General features: G+C 42.5%; 2 protein-coding genes across 2 annotated transcripts in view; both read right to left on the bottom strand.

Annotated features, from left to right (window-relative positions):
- Positions 1-1180: 1180 nt before the first annotated feature.
- plppr3a (phospholipid phosphatase related 3a) lies at positions 1181-18164 on the bottom strand. Its single transcript, XM_060888755.1, has 8 exons — positions 17798-18164; positions 13860-13963; positions 12076-12261; positions 9069-9192; positions 8401-8596; positions 7617-7674; positions 5886-6059; positions 1181-4075 (listed from the first exon to the last, which is right to left on the bottom strand). The coding sequence occupies exons 2-8, from the start codon at positions 13935-13937 to the stop codon at positions 2864-2866; spliced, it is 2028 nt and encodes a 675-aa protein (XP_060744738.1). The 5' UTR covers positions 13938-13963; positions 17798-18164; the 3' UTR covers positions 1181-2863.
- A 5371-nt stretch (positions 18165-23535) lies between these two features.
- The window catches only part of grin3ba (glutamate receptor, ionotropic, N-methyl-D-aspartate 3Ba), a 75153-nt gene continuing 72194 nt past the window's right edge, over positions 23536-26494 (bottom strand). The window contains exon 9 of the mRNA XM_060888820.1: positions 23536-25269. Coding sequence (XP_060744803.1) covers positions 24648-25269 — 622 coding nt within the window. The 3' untranslated portion in view covers positions 23536-24647. The remainder of the gene's footprint in view (positions 25270-26494) is intronic.

The raw sequence follows: 26494 nt of genomic DNA, 5'->3' as shown, positions 1-26494 counted from the left end.
GTTTAATTTAAAAAAGAATAATTAAGAAAATAATTAATTTTGATGGACACTGCAGAAAAAAGATTAATAATTGTCTATATTTGTGGATAAGTTTAATTTAAAAATATTTCTTATAGTTATTAAATATACTAAAGGTGGGTCAAAGTGAGTTTGGAAAATAAATAAAGATATATTTCCGCTGTTTTATTATTGTTAGACCTCGTTATTTATCATAATGATCATATTCACACACACACACACACACACACACACACACACACACACACACACACACACACACACACACACACACACACACACGGTGTAATTTAGTCACTCCGCCTGCTGCCTCTGTGTTGTATCTCACGCTGATGGCGCCCTCTAGCGTGGACGAGCAACTCAACTCATCATACAGTCAGAGTAGTGACCACGACCACGACCACGCGCACGCGCACACACACACACACACACACACACACACACACACACACACACACACACACACACACACACAAAATGGTCAGAAAGTAAGAGTAAGTATAAGAGTTATCTAATAATTTGTATCCAATTTTATTTTATTTTTTTACTAAAACTTCAATAAGAAAGAAGATTTCCTTGTTGCTATAGAAGTCCTTCCACAAATGAACACACATAAATAAAATTCATGCAACAAACACACGTCAAAAACAGTTGCTTGTATAAAAGGCTTCTCATGTTCCAGCGTCTCTGTACATCACGTTAGTGGAGAAGATCTTCAACACATCAGTGTAAATCTATGAAGGTATTTTTCACATTTTAATTTAGCTTCAAATCCATGATGGAAACAAACAGAGTCAAATGAGATCTTTCTGATTCTCAGTTGTTTGGTTGCATATTTCACTCCAGTAAGATCACGATCTCGTCTTCCTGCTGGTTCAGTTTCCTTTTCCTGTTTTCTGTGCTGGTTCGGGTATCGAGGATGTGATCGAGACCATGATGAGAACCTTCACTCCTTCATCAAGTCTCCATACATACAGACCTGCTTCCAATCAAGAAAGCACAATGATAAACTCCGCCCCTAATAAACCCTTCTCCAACAAACCTGCCCCAAAAATCACCACCCCAATAAACCCCATCCCTAACAAACACCACCCCAATAAACCCCGCCCCTAACAAACCCCACCCCTAACAAACCCCACCCCAATAAACCCCACCCCTAACAAACACCACCCCAATATAAACCCATCCCATGTGCCAGTCAACACGTGAATCTGGAATGACTGACAGTTTTGTAGGTACTTTAAACTCTCTAACTGAGAGGCTAAAAATCAGCACTTTATCTAAGGAACAGTTTCATGTATAAAAGATTTAATTAAATAGAACTAGAACAAAGTTTCAGATCTAACACTCTACAAATCGTTATTGTAGTACTGAGAGTTGGACAGGAAGTGAGAAAGTTGTCAGTCAGATCGACTCAAACAGAAACTCTACTGTGTGTATACACAAGGTTTCACAGTACACACACAGGACACTAGAAACGTTTAGGAACATGTCCGTATTCGTTCAGGAACATGTGACGTACAACAACACTAACAAATTCATTGCATGTGAACTTTTCTAGTATCTAAATTTTAACTAAAACAGACAATCTGCAGCTTTTTTCTCCTCATGCACCATAAAACCCAGTTAAGACCTCGGTAACGTATGCAGTTCCGACCGAAACGTCACGGTATGTTAGATTTTACGTTAATGTTTACGTTGTTTGCTGAGTTTTAGGTTTAAGATATTTTAGCACTTGTAGAAAAATGCTGCAGTTCTTCACTTGATGCTTTGATCATTAATCGTAAAGCATGTGCAGTTTATTAGCACCACATGGTACAGTAAGATTACCTTACACCACATCACCTTCCATCAGATGCTGGTACTGAAGTATTTTAGTATTATAAATAGTAAATAATCCCGGTATCAGACACCAGTATCAGCATCGAAGCATTCATACTTAAAACACACAACATATTCACAACAAACTCCACAAGGCCCAAGAGATGGAAACTCAGGCCTTTAAACTGTGGCTTCACTTCCAGATCCTCCAAAGTCAGAAGACTTGAGCAGGTGGTTCTGGGTTTAACATCGACTCACAAAGACACAATGTTTAATACTGAACCCTTTCTGCTGGTGAATAAAAGAAGCTCTTAGATCTCAGCCAATATTTTGTTCTTTTAAACACCTCTGTCTCCTGCTTGACCAAACGCTCGTCTCATTTTTACCTGCTTTTATACACAACACTTGTTTTCTTGTCTTTGTTTTCCCTAAAACGAACAATGTATTCCCATAGATCGGATGAGTCCGATCTTATCCACAAGACCCAGAGCAGGTGCAGGTCTTCAAACCAACCAAGCAGGAGCCAGGTTTAATTCCTCCTGTTTAATCATTTCATCTTGAGGAGACTCCTCAGTAGACCCAGGTATGGCTTCTGCCTGGTTTGAATAACCTACACTTACACCATCCACTCGTAGATACGATTGGACTCCACTGCTATAGAACATTGTGTGAAGTGCAGAAAAGTTCAGCTCAGTTCCCACATCCCCAAAAAACCCCACCTTCAAGAGAAAAGAGACCTCGGTTCTCCATCTCTTCCAGGTTTTTGCTTCCTCAATAAAAATGACATCACTGAATGCCAGCTTCTGTTCATTAAAACCCACCATACAGTATTTGTCTTCACTTTCTGCTGTAGGTGTGTAACTTTTCTCAAGTGTGAATGACTATTTCACACTTAACTCCATCAACTATACAAACATTTTCTCAAATATTCCTCTCCTTTGAAGCCCGATTTTTAATTTGCTGGTACACTTTTAAGATGACCCACATATAAGACTCTGGTCTTGAGGCTCATCACCAGCTTCTTTTAAAGGTTTGCATCTTTAAATTGTTGGTCTATCTGCAAGTTCTTGAAGAAATGATCTGGTTCAGGATGCGGCTGTCCAGGATCCCACTCCTTGGTGGGTATTAAAGGTTTTCGGTGGAATTTTGGCACCAAATCTGGGTGTGGCGGCGGTTCTGAGCCGAATGAGTCCGTTTTAGCAGGTCGGTACTCCATCCTGGGCATGGTCCGACTGCTTTCTTGGACTTCTGTGCTTCCATTGGTGCTGCTCCTCCAATCCCAGGTGTTGGAGCTCACTGAAGACAGACGAACAACAGGATGATGAGGTGCGTGGGCGTCAACGGTGACAATGCTGCATGAATCTCTCTCGGATGGCAGGCGGAAATACGGCGACTCTGTGCTTGAGGCAATGCTTGATGTGGCACAAGACGAGGCTGTCTCAGAAGACTTTGGAGTGGATGTGACCTGCATGACCAGTGGTTTTTTTGGAAGGCGAGGTGGCTCTGGTGTTGCTGCTGGGACTGGACCTTTTTCCATCATGGAAAGCCATTTGGCTCGTGTTGTGGCACTTTTAGGAGATACAGGTGGAGGTTTTGAAGCTTCTTCTGGGATGTGAACCAGGGGTTGTGCACCAGGTCTTTGAGGAATAGAGACTCTTGTGGATGCCGATGTTGCTGCCTGAACATCGGGATACAAGGAAGTGGTCAAGTCCATGTCCATGTTCTCCTTGGACTCTTCATTTGTTTCTTCTACTATGTCAATGGAGCTGCCCTGTTGGCCGTCCTCCCTCAAGCTCAGAGTCCGCATCTCCAGAGACTTCTGCTTCCACTCTGACACCAGCTTTTGGGATGAGGGTACATGGAATGTCATGTGTCTCTGTGTGGGTTCTTCCATGCCGTTTGTATTAGCACTGGCTCTGGGAAGTGTGTTGCTAAAAGTGAGCATGGTCTCTTTCCCCATGGGGTTTCTTGGTGCCAGGAGCTCCACGTCAGCGCTGGCTCGTTTCAGACTTCCCATCGAGGCTTTCTCACGCCGGACTTTGCGGTTTATTCCAGTTACATCCACCGGCACTGCCAGCTCGTCGTTGCTCTCGGACGCGTGTGTTTTCTGGTAGACAGAGTCATGGCCACGCTGTGTTAAAGCATGAAGAGCGTCTTTCTGAGGTGGAGGAGGCTTCTTCAGGACCCGAGGAGATGATTCCAGTGAGGGTTTGAAATTCCCAACAGCATAAAGGGCCTAAAAACAGAGCAGCATTGTGATTTTACTGGGATTTCAATCCTTTTTTAAACTTTTTGGTTCAGAACGTTTACATATTATTGATTTAAAGGTATAAAATTCCCCTAGAAGAACAAATAGAAAAACCCTTAAAACAAAACCTATACAGTCAGGAAATAAAGTCTACTGAGGTTCTGTTTCTCAGCACCAACAAAGAGAGAGAGAGAGAGAGAGAGAGAGAGAGAGAAGGGAATGAGATACAGAGAGAAAGAGAGAAAGAGAGAGAGAGAGAGACAAAGAGAGAGAGAGAGATACAGAGAGAGAGAGAGAGAGAGAGAGAGAGAGAGTGAGAGAGAGAGAGGGGAATGAGATACAGAGAGAAAGAGAGAGAAAGAGAGAGAGAGAGAGAGAGAGAGAGAGAGAGAGAGAGAGAGAGAGAGAGAGAAGGGAATGAGATACAAAGAGAAAGAGAGAAAGAGAGAGACAGAGAGAGAGACAGAGAGAGAGAGAGAGAGAGATACAGAGAGATACAGAGAGAGAGAGAGAGAGAGAGAGAGGGGAATGAGATACAGAGAGAAAGAGAGAGAGAGAGAGAGAGAGAGAGAGAGAGAGAAGGGAATGAGATACAGAGAGAAAGAGAGAAAGAGAGAGAGAGTGATACAGAGAGATACAGAGAGAGAGAGAGAGAGAGAGAGAGAGAGAGAGAGAGAGAGAGAGAGAGAGAGAGAGAGAAGGGAATGAGATACAGAGAGAAAGAGAGAGAAAGAGAGAGAGAGAGAGAGAGAAGGGAATGAGATACAGAGAGAAAGAGAGAAAGAGAGAGAGAGAGAGAGAGAGATACAGAGATACAGAGAGAGAGAGAGAGAGAGAGAGAGAGAGAGAGAGGGAATGAGATACAGAGAGAAAGAGAGAATGAGATACAGAGAGAAAGAGAGAAAGAGAGAGAGAGAGAGAGAGAGAGAGAGAGAGAGAGAGGGGAATGAGATACAGAGAGAAAGAGAGAGAAAGAGAGAGAGAGAGAGAGAGAGAGAAGGGAATGAGATACAGAGAGAAAGAGAGAAAGAGAGAGAGAGAGAGACAGAGAGAGAGAGAGACAGAGAGAGAGAGAGAGATACAGAGAGATACAGAGAGAGAGAGAGGGGAATGAGATACAGAGAGAAAGAGAGAGAGAGAGAGAGAGAGAGAGAGAGAGAAGGGAATGAGATACAGAGAGAAAGAGAGAGAGAGAGAGAGAGAGAGAGAGAGAGAGAGAGAAGGGAATGAGATACAGAGAGAAAGAGAGAAAGAGAGAGAGAGAGAGAGAGAGAGAGAGAGAGAGATACAGAGAGAGAGTAAACTATGATATTATTTCTGGTGATTCAGAGATTTTTCTCCTCTTTCAGCAGTGCCGTGTTATTTATAGCTCCTCCAGCAGACGTCTCAGCAACACAGTAAGAAACAACAGAATAAAAAACTCGCTCGACGCTCGACACTGACCCAGAATCAGAGTGAAGTGAAGGAGAGACAGAGTGAATAATTTAACCTCAAAGATAAAGATAAAAATATGAAAATAACTATAAGGATTAAAGATGCTGAACTTTTCCTCACCTTAATATAATCCTTCACATGTTTCTGTCTCTAACCTGCTGTTGATTACGTCACTAAACTGTAAAACTGCATATTCTTTAAGGACAGAAATCTGACTCTCTATCAGGTGTTTAAAAGGACAATCAAATTCTGGTTAGTATTAGTTAGGGTTAGGGTTAATATCCAGTCCACCATCCTGAGCACCGTTTTCTCATCAGCACCTGAACCTCATGGCAGGTTGTGGTCTGTACAGTGGATTATTTACCAGATAAACAGCGATTCCTGCTCCGATGACGAATCCCACATAGACGTCGATGGGGTGGCTGCGATACTGTGTGATCTGTGTAAGACTCGCCAGAGCAGCTGCTATAGCGAAGATGAACACCAACACGGGCTTCAGGAGCTTGGTGCTGTCTGAGATGGTGGCGTTAAAGTACATCTGCTCCAGAAAAGAGACAGATGAAGGAACAGAAGATCAGAGTCACAAACCTTTATACATAATATTCATTCATTCATTCATTCATTCATCTTCTACCGCTTATCTGAACTACCTCGGGTCACGGGGAGCCTGTGCCTATCTCAGGCGTCATCGGGCATCAAGGCAGGATACACCCTGGACGGAGTGCCAACCCATCACAGGGCACACACACACACACACACACTCATTCACTCACGCAATCACACACTAGGGACAATTTTTCCAGAGATGCCAATCAACCTACCATGCATGTCTTTGGACCGGGGGAGGAAACCGGAGTACCCGGAGGAAACCCCGAGGCACGGGGAGAACATGCAAACTCCACACACACAAGGTGGAGGCGGGAATCGAACCCCGACCCTGGAGGTGTGAGGCAAATGTGCTAACCACTAAGCCACCGTGACCCCTTATACATAATATTATAGAATATTAATAAAAGACAGAACAGACAGACAGAGAGAGAGATAGATAGGTAAACAGACAGATAAACAGAGAGACAGACAGACAGAACAGACAGAGAGAGAGATAGATAGGTAAACAGACAGATAAACAGAGAGACAGACAGACAGACAGAACAGACAGACAGACAGACAGAGAGAGAGATAGATAGGTAAACAGACAGATAAACAGAGAGACATACAGACAGACAGAACAGACAGATAGACAGAGAGAGATAGATAAGTAAACAGACAGATAAACAGAGAGACAGACAGAGAGATAGATAGATAGGTAAACAGACAGATAAACAGAGAGAGAGACAGACAGACAGACAGAGAGAACAGACAGATAGATAGATAGATAGATAGATAGATAGATAGATAGATAGATAGATAGATAAGGTAAACAGACAGATAAACAGAGAGACAGACAGACAGACAGACAGAACAGACAGACAGAGAGAGAGATAGATAGTTAAACAGACAGATAAACAGAGAGACAGACAGACAGACAGAACAGACAGACAGACAGAGAGAGATAGATAGGTAAACAGACAGATAAACAGAGAGACAGATAGACAGACAGAGAGAGAGATAGATAGGTAAACAGACAGATAAACAGACAGACAGAGATAGACAGAGAGAACAAATCAGTGTCACTAATGTGAACAAAAATATATAATAATACACTGAAATAAAATAACAATAAAAGTTCAGCCCAAAGGTTTGTGTCTACACTCCTGACTAACATCACCTCTTAATGCTGACTAGCAAAACTGTGCTAACTTCACAGTTTCAGCCAATCAGAACACACTGTATATGAGTAATATGTCTCTCTCTCTCTCTCTCTCTCTCTCTCTCTCTCTCTCTCTCTCTCTCTCTCTCTCTCTCTCTCTCTCTCTGCGCAGGTTAGTGACACACTGATCACACAGAGGAATGTAGGCTGACAAACAGCTCATGTTTGCTCAATGCTAATCAGCTACAGCTAGCAGGTGCTAATGCAAGAGTTGCCATGGAAACGAGGCTTTAATTTCCATCTGACAACAAAAAAAACTCAGTAGGAAAAATGAGCAGCACTTACAGAGATGTAGACAGCTGAGAAACCAGAGAGTGTTGCATGCTGGGACGGGAAAGTTTTCCTGTGTGAGAGAGAGAGAGAGATTTCACAACTGTCAATCACTCCAACTACAACATTAATAGGTCTGAAAATAGTGTGTGTGTGTTTGTTTTTGTGTTTCTGTGTGTGTGTTTGTTTGTATTTCTGTTTGTGTGTGTCTGTATGGTTGTTTCTGTGTGTTTGTGTGTTTGTGTGCTTGTTTGTGTGTGGGTTTGTGTAGTAACTGGTGTAGTGGGTTTGTGTAGTAACTGGTGTAGTAAGTTTGTGTAGTAACTGGTTTGTGTGTCTGTATGGTTGTTTCTGTGTGTTTGTGTGTTTGTGTGCTTGTTTGTGTGTGGGTTTGTGTAGTAACTGGTGTAGTAAGTTTGTGTAGTAACTGGTTTGTGTGTCTGTTTCTGTTTGTGTGTGTCTGTATGTTTGTGTTTCTGTATGTGTGTCTGTTTGTTTGTTTGTGTGTCTGCATGTTTCTGCGTGTTTGTTTACAGCATTTACACCAGAGTGACTTACATTTTTATTCCAGGGCCTTGCTCAGGGGCCCAGCGGTGGTAGCTTGGTGGATCTGGGATTTGAACCAATGACCTTCCGATCAGTAGTCGAACATCTTAACCACTGAGCTACCACATCCCACGTTTTGTTTGTGTGTGTTTGTGTGTGTGTTTCTTTGTTTGCGTGTCTGTATGTTTTTGTTTCTGCGTGTTTGTGTGTGTTTGTGTGTGTCTGTATGTTTGTGTTTGTGTGTGTGTGTTACCTAGCAGACTGGATTGCGTAATGGTCTCGTCCTGAACAGATGTCCTGAGTAATGTAGGGGTCTTTGTGACAGGAGACTCCAGGCAAAGTGTAGTTAGGTTTACAGACCGTGAGGAAGAAGGGAGTGTGATAACCGGTGCACAGCTGTATCACATCTGTCACTAGTGCTGTAGAACATAACCCAAACACATGCACACCTACACACAGGAGGGGGGGGGGGGTGTCGGTGTTATACCACAGCTATATTTCTGGTTACTATAGTTACCACATTGTATCTAATGTGATTCCTGACAATAACAATGAGAGGAACACTGAGGTCCTTCTGCAGTTCTCTATAGAGAGAGAGTGTGAGAGAGTGAGAGAGACAGACAGACAGACAGGGAGAGACAGACAGACAGGGAGAGACAGACAGACAGGGAGAGACAGACAGTCAGGGAGAGACAGACAGACAGGGAGAGACAGACAGACAGACAGGGAGAAACAGACATACAGGGAGAGACAGACAGTCAGGGAGAGACAGACAGTCAGGGAGAGACAGACAGACAGGGAGAGACTGACAGACAGACAGGGAGAGACTGACAGACAGACAGGGAGAAACAGACATACAGGGAGAGACAGACAGTCAGGGAGAGACAGACAGACAGGGAGAGACAGACAGACAGACATTACCTACAAACCGCACAGTTCTGCGCAGGAAGGAGTTAAAACTGCAGCCACTGGCATTGATGCTGCCTTCAGAACTAAACTTTACTCTGGACTGCGTGCAGTACATCAAAGCCTCAGCTAGCATGATCTGCAACACACACACACACACACACACACACACACACACACACACGGCAGGTTTTTCACACTGTCTCTGCCCCTGGTTATACACAGCTGTATCTGTGTCTGTATCTGTGTCTGTACCCATGTTTGTATCTGTGTCTGTGTATGTATTTGTATCTGCAACTGTGTCTGTATCTATGTCTGTATCTGTATCTTTGTCTGTATCTGTGTCTGTATTTGTATCTGTAACTGTGTATGTATCTGTAACTGTGTATGTGTATGTATCTGTGTCTGTATTTGTACCTGTAATTGTGTCTGTATCTGTGTCTGTATCTGTATCTGTAACTGTGTATGTATCTGTGTATGTGTCTGTATCTGTAACTGTGTATGTGTCTGTATCTGTGTTTATATCTGTATCTGTGTCTGTATCTGTGTATGTGTCTGTATCTGTAACTGTGTATGTATCTGTGTATGTGTCTGTATCTGTAACTGTGTATGTGTCTGTATCTGTGTTTATATCTGTATCTGTGTCTGTATCTGTGTATGTGTCTGTATCTGTAACTGTGTATGTGTCTGTATCTGTGTCTATATCTGTATCTGTGTCTGTATTTGTACCTGTAATTGTGTCTGTATCTGTGTCTGTATCTGTGTCTGTATCTGTATCTGTGTCTGTATCTGTAGCTGTGTATGTGTCTGTATCTGTGACTGTATCTGTAACTGTGTCTGTATCTGTGTATGTGTATGTATCTGTATCTGTGTATGTGTCTGTATCTGTGTCTGTATCTGTAACTGTGTATGTGTCTGTATGTGTCTGTATCTGTAACTGTGTATGTGTCTGTATCTGTGTCTGTAACTGTGTATGTGTTTTTTATCTGTAACTGTGTATGTGTCTGTATCTGTCACTGTATCTGTAACTGTGTATGTGTCTGTATCTGTAACTGTGTATGTGTCTGTATCTGTGTCTGTATCTGTGTATGTGTCTGTATCTGTGTATGTATCTGTAACTGTGTATGTGTCTGTATCTGTGTATGTGTCTGTATCTGTATCTGTAACTGTGTATGTGTCTGTATCTGTGTATGTGTCTGTATCTGTATCTGTAACTGTGTATGTGTCTGTATCTGTCACTGTATCTGTAACTGTGTATGTGTCTGTATCTGTAACTGTGTATGTGTCTGTATCTGTAACTGTGTATGTGTCTCTATCTGTAACTGTATCTGTAACTGTGTATGTGTCTGTATCTGTAACTGTGTATGTGTCTGTATCTGTATCTGTAACTGTGTATGTGTCTGTATCTGTGTCTGTATCTGTAACTGTGTACGTGTCTGTATCTGTAACTGTGTATTTGTCTGTATCTGTATCTGTATTTGTGTATGTGTCTGTATCTGTAACTGTATCTGTAACTGTGTATGTGTCTGTATCTGTAACTGTGTCTGTATTTGTATCTGTAACTGTGTATGTGTCTGTATCTGTAACTGTGTATGTGTCTGTATCTGTAACTGTGTATGTGTCTGTATCTGTATCTGTAACTGTGTATGTGTCTGTATCTGTAACTGTGTATGTGTCTGTATCTGTATCTGTAACTGTGTATGTGTCTGTATCTGTAACTGTGTATGTGTCTGTATCTGTGTCTGTATCTGTAACTGTGTATGTGTCTGTATCTGTGTCTGTATCTGTAACTGTGTATGTGTCTGTATCTGTATCTGTAACTGTGTATGTGTCTGTATCTGTGTCTGTATCTGTAACTGTGTACGTGTCTGTATCTGTAACTGTGTATTTGTCTGTATCTGTATCTGTATTTGTGTATGTGTCTGTATCTGTAACTGTATCTGTAACTGTGTATGTGTCTGTATCTGTAACTGTGTCTGTATTTGTATCTGTAACTGTGTATGTGTCTGTATCTGTAACTGTGTATGTGTCTGTAGCTGTGTATGTGTCTGTATCTGTAACTGTGTATGTGTCTGTATCTGTAACTGTGTATGTGTCTGTATCTGTATCTGTAACTGTGTATGTGTCTGTATCTGTAACTGTGTATGTGTCTGTATCTGTATCTGTAACTGTGTATGTGTCTGTATCTGTAACTGTGTATGTGTCTGTATCTGTGTCTGTATCTGTAACTGTGTATGTGTCTGTATCTGTAACTGTGTATGTGTCTGTATCTGTAACTGTGTATGTGTCTGTATCTGTATCTGTAACTGTGTATGTGTCTGTATCTGTAACTGTGTATGTGTCTGTATCTGTAACTGTGTATGTGTCTGTATCTGTAACTGTGTATGTGTCTGTATCTGTATCTGTAACTGTGTATGTGTCTGTATCTGTAACTGTGTATGTGTCTGTATCTGTATCTGTAACTGTGTATGTGTCTGTATCTGTAACTGTGTATGTGTCTGTATCTGTAACTGTGTATGTGTCTGTATCTGTAACTGTGTATGTGTCTGTATCTGTATCTGTAACTGTGTATGTGTCTGTATCTGTAACTGTGTATGTGTCTGTATCTGTGTCTGTATCTGTAACTGTGTATGTGTCTGTATCTGTGTCTGTATCTGTAACTGTGTATGTGTCTGTATCTGTAACTGTGTCTGTATTTGTATCTGTATCTGTGTGTGTTTTATTGTGATAACTCGTTGTGTTTGATGGTTAACGTCCTGTGTCTTGTGTTTAGATGTCACCTGTGTTATGATTGTGAAAGTCTGTGTGTCTGTTATGACCCGGTCACAGACACTGTACTTAACCCTAATGCCTTTTTTCACCACAAGTGACAGTTCTTTATGTTATATATTTTAATAATAATAACAATAATAATAATAATAATAAACATTTTTATTGAAATAAAGAATCATGATCTGAATATGATAGAGTTGTTTCTGTTTGTGTCTCTGTGTGTGTGTGTGTGCGTGTGTGTGTGTGTTACCGAGGCAGCAGGCCCAGCGAAGGCAAGACTCAGGAGCATGAGCAGGGGGATGAGCTCATCTCCCGTCTCCACATACGGTTTACTCAGTGACTGGTCATAACAACGGAAACCGGATTTAACCGGCTGGAGGACATCAGTTAACTCCAGGAAGTACAGAGAGATCATCGAGGAGGCAACAATGGGCAACTGGGATAGATAGATAGATAGATAGAGAGAGAGAGAGAGAGAGAGAGAGAGAGAGAGAGAGAGAAAATTAAATGACCCCCCAGTCTCTCTGCAGACCCTCATTAATATTCAGAAGTTAATAATACATTATTCATCAGTATTCAGATCTCCTGATCCAGCACTTTAAACCCCAAAACACATCAGTGTGTATGGAGGAGGAGCTCTGAGGTGTGAACGCTGCTGAGTGTCATTTCAGGATTAAATGATAATTATTTAGTTTAAAGTTAATTGTGGATTAACACCGATGTAACAGCATGGATGTAAACTTCCTGTTCTGTAATGTGTCAAGCCGAGACCAAAGTGTGTAAACGAATAAGCAACACTGAAACACCGCACACACTCCTGGTGTTTTGGTGTTTGTGTGTAGTGGTGTGTGATGAGTTTAGATTTGTGTCAATATTTGTGTCATAGTGTTGCTCCATAAATGTCTCTCTTAGTATCCGTCATTAAGATTAGTCATGATGTCATCACTGAGCCTCCAGTGTTACAGTCCTGCTGCTTCTGTTTGTACAACATGACATGCTGAACGCTGCCATATGGCACTGTTAATGCTGCTCCACTTCCTCTGGTGCAATGTGAGCTAAACACACACACACACACACGCACACACACACACACACACACTCACTAACTCACTCACTCACTGTCACACACACACACACACACAGACACACTCACTCACTATCTCACTCACTGTCACACACACACACACACACACACTAACTCACTCACTGTCACACACGCACACACACACACACACACACACTCACTGTCACACACGCACACACACACACACACACACACACACACACACACACACACACACACACACACACACACACTCACTAACTCACTCACTGTCTCTCACACACACACTCACTCACTATCTCACTCACTGTCACACACACACACACACACTCACTAACTCACTGTCACACACACTCACTCACTAACTCACTGTCACACACACACACTCACTCACTCACTCACTCACTCACACACACACACTCACTAACTCACTGTCACACACACACTCACTCACTATCTCACTCACTGTCACACACACACACACACACTCACTCACTAACTCACTGTCACACACACACACACACTCACTCACTCACTCACTCACTCACTCACTCACACACACACACACACACTCACTAACTCACTGTCACACACACACACACTCACTCACTAACTCACTCACTGTTACTCACTCACTCACTCACTCACTCACACACACACACACACACACTCACTCACTGTCACACTCACTCACTCACACACACACACACACACACACACACACACACACTCACTGAACTGTTTTGCATCACAGAATCCTTGTGTTTGAGTTTCGGTCTCATTTCTTGTCTAGTTATGTTCTGCCTAGTTTTCCCCGAGTGTTTACTGTCCTTGTATCTGGTTATTTTGTTAATAAATTGTGTCTGTTTGCTATCCCTACATTTGGGCCTGGATGTTTACTCAGCTAGAGGCATCTCTACACTGACAATAAGCTTGATCATGTATTGTAAAGTTTAGGGTTATTAAAGTACCTCCACAAAGTAAAAGCAAGGCAGTAAGCTCATGCTGTGTTTCGGTGGTTTTTTGGGTTTGTTGTCTTTTGGAGACATCGTCCTGGTGCTGGAGCGAGAACTCGCTAGAGACGAACATGAGATATACAGAGAAAAGAGGAGACGTTTTTAATGACAACATTACAATAATATATATATATATATATATATATATATATATATATATATATATATATATATATATAATTACAAACACACACACACACACTGGAGACTCCATCACACATCATACACACACACACATACACACACATACACACACACACACTGGAGACTCCTTCACTACATAATACATTAATATCTCCTATGTGGAGTGTGACATGTACATGTCCCTGTGAATGAGTTGTTGCTATGGAAACAATAAGGTATCAGAGTGAGTGCATCAATATAAACCTGCACTTAAACAAAACACTAAGCATTATAAACACTGAATAACAGCAGGAGATTCGATTAGATATTATTTATTAAATTAAAGTATTCTAAAATAGTTTGCAGTATGTGTAGCAGTAACGGTGACATTACTGAGCCTGAAAGGTGAAAACATTTCTAAGGTTGGATTTTATAAAAATAGCAGGTCTGGATAATGTTCTTCGGGGAACCTCGGGTCCTGGAGTTCCTGAGGATGTTACTTTGACACGTAACACCTACCTGAACACTGCTGCAGACCAACTAGACCCCTTCATTTACACTGTGTTCACTGATGTCAGTTGTCTGTGACACACTGCAGGAATCGTTCAGGAACGGTTTGAGGAACATGACACAGCTCTCAAGGTGTTATCTTGTCCTTCAGTTTCTGATATGTGGGATGTGATGGACAAACCAGTCTGATTCATGGAGGCTCCACCTCACAGCACTTAAAGGATCTGTTGCTAATGTCTTGGGTTAGGGTTAGGGTTAGGGTTAGACACCACAGCAATCCTTCAGAGGTCTTGTGGAGTCCAGGCCTCAATGACTCCTAGCTGTTCTGAACTCACACTGTATTAAACAAATGGTTTTAATCTTATGGCTGTGTAACGAGGAGTCGTAAGGCAGATGATCCATTTGCAGCTTTTAATAAAGACAAACTCGTAGTCGTACAGGCAGGGTCAGGGCAAGTAAACATAATATCAGAGAACAGGCAGAAATCGGAAACGGTAAGACAGGCAGAAGGTCAGGGCAGGCAGCAAACAATCACAAAACGAAAACACAGAAACTAGAACAGAGAAAACACAGGAATTGCTCAGAATGATTGCCGGAACAGATCAAGGCTTCACACTGGTGTCAAGTTCACGTTCAGTCTTTATAGGAAGCGGCTGATGAGGAACAGGTGGTGGAGCAATCAGAGTCAGTGGTGGATTCTGGGAGGTGTAGTCCGGGAGAGCTAGTATTCTAGGAGACGCTTCTCTGTGTTGGTGTTCGGTGGGCGTGGGCGGTGCGCTGACCCTGACAGGCTGATTGTTATATTTGAATGAAAATGTTTTGAGTTAAAAAATTCTGAACGTACAAATTTACAGAATTCTAATCTCAAAAATGCAGATTTTACTCCAGTAAAAGTAAAAGCTTCTTAGCGACCGATCTCATGGCTGATTTGTCAGGAACGACACAAGAGCTGTTCTTTTCAGTCAGCTAGCATTGTCTGTAGACTAGTGATGAACCTCATGCTGAGTTCAATGTTTAAGATGTTTTACCAGTCGTGCTCATTGTACAAAGATCTTTCTTTACTTTACATTTACAGCATGTGACAGAGGTCCTTATCGACCAGAGCCATGTACAAAAGCCTCTACTGTTGAAAACATTAACACTGGTTCACTAGGTTACATAATTATGATATAATCAACGTAAAACTGTTCAGGGTTTTTTTTTTTAAATATACACACAAAACAAACACAGGAAAAGTGCTAGTTGTGTTTCAGGAAGCTGAAGGTCTTCACATGGCAGAAGTCATGCCTGAAGAGAACTTGGCCAGGAGTGTACAGTAAGAGACAAGATCTGCATCAAGTTGTGATCGTTAATTATGAAATGTCACTTCCTGTTGTGTGTTGGTTACCATGACGATGTAAACCAGCTTTACATCACACAGTGCGAGATCGTCGAACTGGAAGACGTTAATGAACAAACAAGCAGGATACTGGAGTGAAATCTAATACTGCACTCGAAGTGTTTATTTAAAACGTGTTTTAATTTTAAAACTCTGATCAATAAAGAGTGTAAACATGACTGAATTCAGCTCTGTATCCTTGGTGTGATCGTCATCACAGATACGAAGGTGCAGTGACTCTAAAGTGACGTTACTGCGGTAATTAAGTCATAATTATAAAGAACTACCTGACAATCATACACAATAGTAGTAAAGATTATTATTTTATCTTTAAATGACAAAAACTGGCTTCATGTTTAGTTCAGTGACTTTCATCTACACAAAAATGCAACTTTCAGGCTGCAGCAAAGCCAAACAATTTGCATTGACTCCACCCACTATTGCATATTCATCACAGCAAGAAGCAGTAGTGTATTTTGGGACATGAAGTCAGTCTTACGACACAAGTCATAAAACATTTAGCCTCACTCTCACTCACTCTCACTCATTTTCTACTGCTTGTCCGAACTACCTCGGGTCACGGGGAGCCTGTGCCTATCTCAGGCGTCTTTGGGCATCAAGGCAGGATACACCCTGGACGGAGTGCCAACCCATCACAGGGCACACACACACTCTCATTCACTCACACAATCACACACTACGGACAATTTTCCAGAGATGCCAATCAACCTACCATGCATGTCTTTGGACCGGGGGAGGAAACCGGAGTACCCGGAGGAAACCCCCGAGGCACGGGGAGAACATACAAACTCCACACACACAAGGCGGAGGCGGGAATCGAACCCCCAACCCTGGAGGTGTGAGGCGAACGTGCTAACCACTAAGACACCGTGACCCCCATTAACCACCTTTTATAAAAATCGAGAAAAAATATACAATAAATAAATAACTTATTCACACACGACTATACCTGCTATAGCTGGACGTACTGCTGATTATTAATATCAATACAATAGTGCGGAAAATGTTTGCTAGGCAAAGTAACACATGTTAAACTGTTATTATAAGCTAGCAGACTCTTAGCTCTAATAAACAGCTAGATAGTGTTACATGGCTGTCAGAGACCGTCACTGTACACAACACAAACAGCTCATTCTGACACGGCATTAAGCTACTGTTTTATATAATAAACTGAGAGTGTATGTAATGTAAAACATGTAATGTCTGCTGACTCAGGATACCCATAAAACACACACACACACACACACACACACACACACACACACACACACACACACACACACACTGCATTGCTGCATGGGAACCAGACAGTGAGGTCCTTTTACTGAACCTTTTGAGCGTGCATGCCTTAAATTCTCTCTCTCTCTCTCTCTCTCTCTCTCTCTTTCTGTCACACACACACACACACACACACACACACACACACACACACACACACACACACACACACACACACACACACACACGCTCTCTTTAAATCACTCCTCATGACCAAAATGAGTGCCATGTTCTCAGCACTTTTGTCCCCACAATGTCTTTTGTCCCTGTGAGGTTGGTGTGCGATCGGAATGCTGTCTCCATGAATACACTCACACACACACACACACTACATACACTACACCCAATACACACACACACTACATACACTACACCCAATACACACACACACACACACACACACACTACACCCAATACACTCACGCACACACACACACACACACACACACACACACACACACACACACACACACACTACACACACTACACACACACACTACATACACTACACCCAATGCACACACACACTACATACACTACAAACGCACACACACACACACACACACACACACACGGCTCTCACCTCTCTCTCTTGGATGATGTGGATGGAGGGACTCTTTCCCAGTCCGTCTCCGTTTTTTCACACGTTTATTCCGCTCCAGTTTGAATCTGTCCCTTTTAATCCATTCAAAAGACTGAGAGTGTTTCCTTTCAGGGTGAGTGCACACACACTCACATCCACTCACACACACTCACAGATACACTACACTGCTGTCTTTATCCTTGTCTATAATCCAAAATCTTCTGCTTTGGTGATGTAGGATTGAGAGATGGCGGACGGATGGATGACTTCCTCTAAACGTGTGAAGAGAAGACGAGTGATCGTGAGGAAGAGAGCAGCATGGACACAAAGAGGGTAAGAGAGGAAGGGGAAGGAGTAACTGAGGCAGGAGGAGGGGGAGGAGGGGTTTAACACACACAGACACACACACACACACACACACACACACAGACACACACACACACACACACAAACACACACACACACACACACACACACACCTCCCACTGGACCCCAGAGTGTCTCTGCTTCATTCCATTCATCATTATGACTGAGGAAAACAAAAGAGGGAGCAGGGAACAGGGTGTGTGTGTGTGTGTGTGTGTGTGTGTGTGTGTGTGTGTGTGTGTGTGTGTGTGTGTGTGTGTGTGTGTGTGTCTTTAAAGTCCCACTGAAACTGTCCTCATAAACCATAGAAATATTCAGTAAAAACTAGAAAATCTATTAGCACAATAAAATCAGTATGATCTATAAATGCTCATGAATATGCAAATTTGAAACACCCACAATATCTTACCTGCATTTGAATATTGACTTTAATTTCATACAAGCTGGCCTGCACTACAAGGAGCACGAGTGTGTTCTCTGATGACATGTATCACACAAAGCTGCTGCTCTGGACTCTGATTGGTCAGAAGGTGTGGATTCATTTTCTACTGCAGGTTTAGATTAATGCGATTTTTCTGATACGTTATCGTTACTATAGCAAAAACTCATTCACAAGGACATATAAAGTGTGTGTGTGTGTGTGTGTGTGTGTTGTTAGCATAGTTAACATTGTTTATATTTATGTATTTATTTATATGACTCTACTACACATCTTTTTCTCCTCAGTGTTACAGTAACGTGACTCTGCTACGTGACATGACTCCACACTCTGAAATCCCACAGTTATAAATATTTTATAACTATTTTGCACTACAGAAGAGACTCTCGCTAACGTGTGTGTTTGTTGTGTTGATTTGTGCGACATGTGAAGCGAGGCCTTCGGTCTCCTGGTGTAATGTAGTGTAATGTCTTCACTCGCTGATCAGACGCTCGGGTGTTTATTTACACTGTTCACACAAAGCTCATGAGTTTCAGGAGTTAAATCTGAATATCTCAGTTAAGGTGATGGTGAAGCTGCTGAATAAATAAAATATTAATGTTTACTATAAATGAACAGTTTCTCTGAATGAACAGAGTTTAGAGTTGATTGTTTTTTCCATTATGACATCATTAAGTTTATTTTCAGTTTCTGTTTCTGAACACTGAACTGAACACTGAACTGAACACTGAACTGAACACTGAACTGAACACTGAACTGAACTGAACACTGAACTGAACACTGAACTGAACACTGAACTGAACACTGAACTGAACTGAACACTGAACTGAATTGAACACTGAACTGAACACTGAACTGAACACTGAACTGAACTGAACACTGAACTGAACACTGAACTGAACTGAACACTGAACTGAACACTGAACTGAACTGAACACTGAACTGAACTGAACACTGAACTGAACACTGAACTGAACTGAACATGGCTCTCAGTACTGACACTAACCCTAAGCATTTCTTCACCTTGTTTCTCTCTTTACTTTCTGTCCTCTTCTTCTCCCCCACACTGGACAAATAGGGGTCACCCCCCCCCTTCCCCTCCACCCCTCCCTCTCTCTTTCTCAGACCCATCTGGAGTGCAGCTAATGGCTTCATCACTCCATCATTCCTCTCAGGTTTCTCAGCTCCACTTCAGCTCATTGAACATCATTTTAATATTGTTTTATAAAATAAAAACTCTAAAACTAAGATTTCTTTTCACGTTTCTTCCACATGTGCCTCGGATAAAAGAACATGAGTGATTAATGTAGTGTGGAGTGTGATGAGGAGTGTGATGTGTGTGATGTGGAGTGTAATGTGAAGTGTGATGAGTGTGATGTGGAGTGTGATGTGGAGTGTGTTGTGGAGTGTGATGTAAAGTGTGATGAGGAGTGTGATGTGGAGTGGGATGTGGAGTGGGAGGTAAAGTGGGATGAGTGTGGTGTAAATTGTGATGTGGTGTGATGTGGAGTGTGATGTGAAGTGTGATGAGTGTGATATGGAGTGTGATGTGGAGTGTGTTGTGGAGTGTGATGTAAAGTGTGATGAGGAGTGTGATGTGGAGTGGGATGTGGATTGTGAGGTAAAGTGGGATGAGTGTGGTGTAAATTGTGATGTGGAGTGATGTGGAGTGTGATGAGGAGTGTGATGTGGAGTGTGTTGTGGAGTGTGATGTAAAGTGTGATGAGGAGTGTGATGTGGAGTGGGATGTGGAGTGGGAGGTAAAGTGGGATGAGTGTGGTGTAAATTGTGATGTGGTGTGATGTGGAGTGTGATGTGGAGTGATGAGGAGTGTGATGTGGAGTGTGATGAGGAGTGGGTTGTGGAGTGTGATGAGGAGTGTGATGTGTGTGATGTGGAGTGTGATGTGAAGTGTGATGAGTGTGATATGGAGTGTGATGTGGAGTGATGTGGAGTGTGATGAGGAGTGGGATGTGGAGTGTGATGTGGAGTATGATGAGGAGTGTGATGAGGAGTGGGTTGTGGAGTGTGATGTGGAGTGATGTGGAGTGTGATGTGAAGTGTGATGAGTGTGATGTGGAGTGTGATGTGGAGTGTGTTGTGGAGTGGGATGTGGAGTGGGAGGTAAAGTGGGATGAGTGTGGTGTAAATTGTGATGTGGAGTGTGATGTGGAGTGATGAGGAGTGTGATGTGGAGTGTGATGAGGAGTGGGTTGTGGAGTGTGATGAGTGTGATGTGTGTGATGTGGAGTGTGATGTGAAGTGTGATGAGTGTGATATGGAGTGTGATGTGGAGTGTGTTGTGGAGTGTGATGTAAAGTGTGATGAGGAGTGTGATGTGGAGTGGGATGTGGATTGTGAGGTAAAGTGGGATGAGTGTGGTGTAAATTGTGATGTGGAGTGATGTGGAGTGTGATGAGGAGTGTGATGTGGAGTGTGTTGTGGAGTGTGATGTAAAGTGTGATGAGTGTGATGTGGAGTGTGATGAGTGTGATGTGGAGTGTGATGAGGAGTGGGTTGTGGAGTGTGATGTGGAGTGATGAGGAGTGGGATGTGGAGTGTGATGTGGAGTGTGATGAGTGTGATGTGGAGTATGATGAGGAGTGTGATGTAAAGTGTGATGAGTGATGTGGAGTGTGATGTAAAGTGTGATGTGGAGTGATGTGGAGTGTGATGAGTGTGATGTGGAGTGTGATGTAAAGTGTGATGTGGAGTGATGTGGAGTGTGATGAGTGTGATGTGGAGTGTGATGTGGAGTGTGTTGTGGAGTGTGATGTAAAGTGTGATGAGTGTGATGTGGAGTGTGATGAGGAGTGTGTTGTGGAGTGTGATGTAAAGTGTGATGAGTGTGATGTGGAGTGATGTGGAGTGATGTGGAGTGATGTGGAGTGTGATGAGTGTGATGTGGAGTGTGTTGTGGAGTGTGATGTAAAGTGTGATGAGTGTGATGTGGAGTGATGTGGAGTGATGTGGAGTGTGATGAGTGTGATGTGGAGTGTGTTGTGGAGTGTGATGTAAAGTGTGATGAGTGTGATGTGGAGTGTGTTGTGGAGTGTGATGTAAAGTGTGATGAGTGTGATGTGGAGTGTGATGAGGAGTGTGATGAGGAGTATTCTTCATCAGTGAGTGTTTAAATCTGGATGTAAGTCTGTTCTCTCAGGCAGAAGCATGTAGTCGACTGATTTAAGGATAAAACATTTATCTGATGGAATAAAATTATTTTCGTCTGGTTGACCTCCTCCTCCTCCTCCTCCTCCTCCTCCTCCTCCTGTGTTAACGGACGTTTGGTGATTGATTTTTCCATCTGATCTCCTGCTGCTGCTGCTGGAGAAACTCAGATGTGTGCTGGTTTAACTCCAATCACCAGCTAGATTTATAAACAAAACCAATTCTACATTATTCTGAAATGGGGAAAATATTACAAATTACACAAACACACACACATACACACACAGACACACACATATACACACATATACACACACTCACACATGCACACACAAACTGGCACCTAGACACATACACACACATACACACTTTCAGACACACACTCACAGACACACACATGCACATACACACACATAGACATATACATATACACACTCACACACATGTACACAGACTCACACATGCACACACACACACACACTCGCACATAGACACGCACACACACACACACTTTCAGACACACACTCACAGACACACGCACACATACACACACACACACAGACATATACATATACACACTCACACACATATACACACACTCACACACATATACACACACACACATATACACACACTCGCACAAGAAACATACACATACACACACACACACACACACACACAAACTCGCACATAGACACATAAACACACACTCACAGACACACACACACAGACTCACATATACACACACACAAATATACACACACATATACACACACTCGCACAAGAAACATACACGCACACACACACACACACACACACACACACACACACACACACACACACACACTCCCCCGATCCTCTCACCTGTGTGTTTTCAGGCTGTAATTAAACTCTGTGTTTCAGTTTTAAAACATTTGATGTTCTTTCGTTTATGGAAACCTGTTTAATGATCAGCTTTTGTTCAGTTTTGTTCTGTTCTTCTTTGTGTTTAATTGTAATGAGATTAAAGTTTCTACTCTGAGTTGTGTGCACAGTCTGGGGTGGATTCGGTTCTTCAGCTGGAACTCAAACTCACACCAGAGTTTTTATAAACTTCAACACTGTTTACTGCCTGAAACCAGTGAAAATGTCTACAATTTGGTTTCATCGTCTTCTATTAACTTTATTGTCTTTATCTTCTAACAGGAAATGTTTCATCTTTTTGCTCAAATGTCATTGGTACATCTAAGAGAATCAGACGTTATATAACGTTACACTGCAGCAGATATTTCATTATGTAAACTAGGTCTAGATCATTCAAGCTGAGAGTTAAACAGTGTTCAATTAGCAGATCATTTTAGATTCATTTCTAGACACAAAATGTTCATACTGATAAACTACAGGCTGAATAATCTGATATCTGATTCAGAATAATCTGATTAGAGACACGTTTAGACCACATACAAAACTTTCTCTTTTTTTGTGGTGAAATAATAGTTCCAGTGAGCGTGAAAGTTACAACCATGTAGAAATAATATTTATTTTAAAATGTACTAATAATGTTTACTACATTTCTAACATTTTATATAGCTTAGACACTTTCCATCTCATCACACCATCACGTTATCACAGAAATGTTCCTACACACATCAGATCAAACAGCATTTCATCATCATCATCATCATCATCATCATCATCATCATGCTTAATTAGAAATGAAATGACTAACGGATTTTTGACCCGAATCACTTCCAGTACAACAAAATAAAATAAATAATTCATTAATAATTCACAGTTTTTTCTGTCAGCAGAATGAGAGCTTTAAACAGCTGACAAACTTCAGCAGAAAAAAACAAGAGTTTGGTCTTAATTAAAATCAGGAGATTGGTGTTAATGCAGGTGAAGTGTTGAGGGCGTGTAGCTGAGTGAATATAAACATACACCCTGGTTCTATAAGTCATGTGACTGGTCCAGACGTGACACTGAGGGATGAAGCTGGAGAGCTGTGACTCAGAGGGAGGATGGATCAGTAGAATCCCTCGCTTCTCCACATCCTCCTGACTCTTCTGACTCGAGCGAGAACTGAATGATGTCTGATCTAAAAGAACTGACAGAATTTTTAGTCTCATTCATTTTATTTAGTTAAAACCTCCTCCATTTTCTGTCATGTTGGACATTTATTTTAGACTTTATTCTTAAACACTCTAAAGCTGCGGTTTCTGAGAGACAAAACCGTGTTGGTGATAAATTAGCATAAATGTGTCCGTGTCCTTGTTTGTTTCTCTAGCGAGTGAATTAGTACCGAAATGCAGGAGTTGTGAAAGTTTACAGATTGACTTCAGGGGTGAAATAAACCACCGCATCTGAAAAGGTAAAGACGTAGACGCTGTAATTTCTCTGAACCACATCACAGCTTCCTGTTTAAAACAAACATCAGCTCCGATGTTTAATCACAACAACGTCACGTTTCCTTCAGTCACATTCGCATCTTCATCTCACCAGAGAAACATCACTAGTGCAAACGATCCTCTGAGACGTTTGTGGAAATCACACTGATGATGTCATTATGGACGTTACAATCATTTCTCCACTTTACTCATTTTTCTTCTTTCTTCTGCCTGTCTGTCCTCCTTTTATCATGATTTATCATATTATTTAGTTACTTTCACTCTTTCTTCTCTCTTTCACAGCTCGTCCTTCACTTATTACGTTTTTTAAAATTTCTCTCTTCTTCCTGTTTTCTTTCACTTGTTTTTTCTCACTGTTTTGTCTCTCGTTCTTTTGTAAGCTGTTTGTGAGACATCGGTAAACTCAGCTTGTTTTCAGTTTGTTTCTATAAAAGGAAAGAGAAGAGGGAAGAAGAGATCTGGCACTCGTTCATCCCTCCTGTCTCACTCATCACCTCCTCCTGTTGGTGTCTGTTGTGATGGAGAGACAGCTGCCAGCTCTCTCCCTCTCTCTCTCCCTCTCTCTCTCTTTCTGCAGGTTCCTCTGGAGCTCTGCTCTCCGTGCCAGCGCAGTCCTCAGGTTACCCCGGAATTCCTCGATTTTGCCCTCGATCTCCCGCAGTTCCCCCTCCCACAGAGAGGAACGTGGTGCCCCGGGGCAGGCAGGGGGCAGCAGAACCAGGCTGAGTCCTGATGCTGTGTCTCCATTGGCACACAGCTGAGCGGGGGGGCTGCCCACTAACCCCCTAACACCACGCTGTGACCTCAACAGCTTTTTAATGCCCCCATCCAGCCTCCTGCTGCCCTGATCCCACCCCAGCAGGTTACACAGTGCCCCATCCGAGCGCTCCATAACCCCCTGAGAACCTTCCACTGCCCCGTCCAGGTTCTTAACGTCTCGCTCGGACTCCAGGTCGAAGTGCACACGCTTGTGATTGACATCTTTGGCTTCACTGCTCGTCGCTTCAGGACTTCCGCTGTTCCACCTGTTGGTGGAGGTGGAGGAAGAGATGGAGGGATCAGCGGAGGGCAGGCGGTGGAGCTTACAGCCTTCTGACAGACACAGAGGAATGCTAGAAAGGACCAGAAACAAACTCCAGGTAGGTTCACTGTGGAATTCTTCAGCCTCAACTCATGCGTTCAGATCAGACGTCTGATCAGATCCTACTGCATTAGACCTGTGTGTGTGTGTGATCAGTGTTTGGTTTGTGTTTGGTGTGTGACATCAGTGTGGTCTGTGATGGTATGTGGTGTGTGTTGTGAGTGTGTGTGTGTTGTGTGATGGTGTGTGACATCAGTGTGATCTGTGATGGTATGTGGTGTGTGTTGTGAGTGTGTGTGTTGTGTGAGTGTGTGTTGTGTGATGGTGTGTGACATCAGTGTGTAGTGTGTGTGTGTTGTGTGTGTGACATCAGTGTGTAGTGTGTGTATGTATGGAACATCAGTGTGTAGTGTGTGTGTGTGAAATCAGTATGTAGTATGTGTGTGTTGTGTCATCAGTGTGTAGTGTGTGTGCTGTGTGTGAGACATCAGTGTGTAGTGTGTGTGTGTTGTGTGTGACATCAGTGTGTAGTGTGTGTGTTGTGTGAGACATCAGTGTGTAGTGTGTGTGTTCTGTGTGTGTGAGACATCAGTGTGTAGTGTGTGTGTTGTGTGTGTGTGACATCAGTGTGTAGTGTGTGTGTGAGACATCAGTGTGTAGTGTGTGTGTGTTCTGTGTGTGTGTGACATCAGTGTGTAGTGTGTGTTCTGTGTGTGTGACATCAGTGTGTAGTGTGTGTGTTGTGTGTGTGTGACATCAGTGTGTAGTGTGTGTGTGTTTTGTGTGACATCAGTGTGTAGTGTGTGTGTGTGTTGTGTGACATCAGTGTGTAGTGTGTGCGTGTTGTGTGTGACATCAGTGTGTAGTGTGTGTGTTGTGTGTGTGTGACATCAGTGTGTAGTGTGTGTGTTGTGTGTGACATCAGTGTGTAGTGTGTGTGTGTTGTGTGACATCAGTGTATAGTGTGTGTGTGTTGTGTGTGACATCAGTGTATAGTTTGTGTGTTGTGTGAGACATCAGTGTGTAGTGTGTGTGTGAGACATCAGTGTGTATTGTGTGTGACATCAGTGTGTAGTGTGTGTGTGTTGTGTGTGACATCAGTGTGTAGTGTGTGTGATGTGTGTGACATCAGTGTGTAGTGTGTTTGTGTGTTGTGTGTGACATCAGTGTGTAGTGTGTGTGTGTTGTGTGTGACATCAGTGTGTAGTGTGTGTGTGTTGTGTGTGACGTCAGTGTGTAGTGTGTGTGTTGTGTGT

This window comes from Tachysurus vachellii, chromosome 15, assembly GCF_030014155.1.
Source record: "Tachysurus vachellii isolate PV-2020 chromosome 15, HZAU_Pvac_v1, whole genome shotgun sequence".
Classification (NCBI taxonomy): domain Eukaryota; kingdom Metazoa; phylum Chordata; class Actinopteri; order Siluriformes; family Bagridae; genus Tachysurus; species Tachysurus vachellii.
This window is presented reverse-complemented; position numbering and strand designations above follow the sequence as displayed.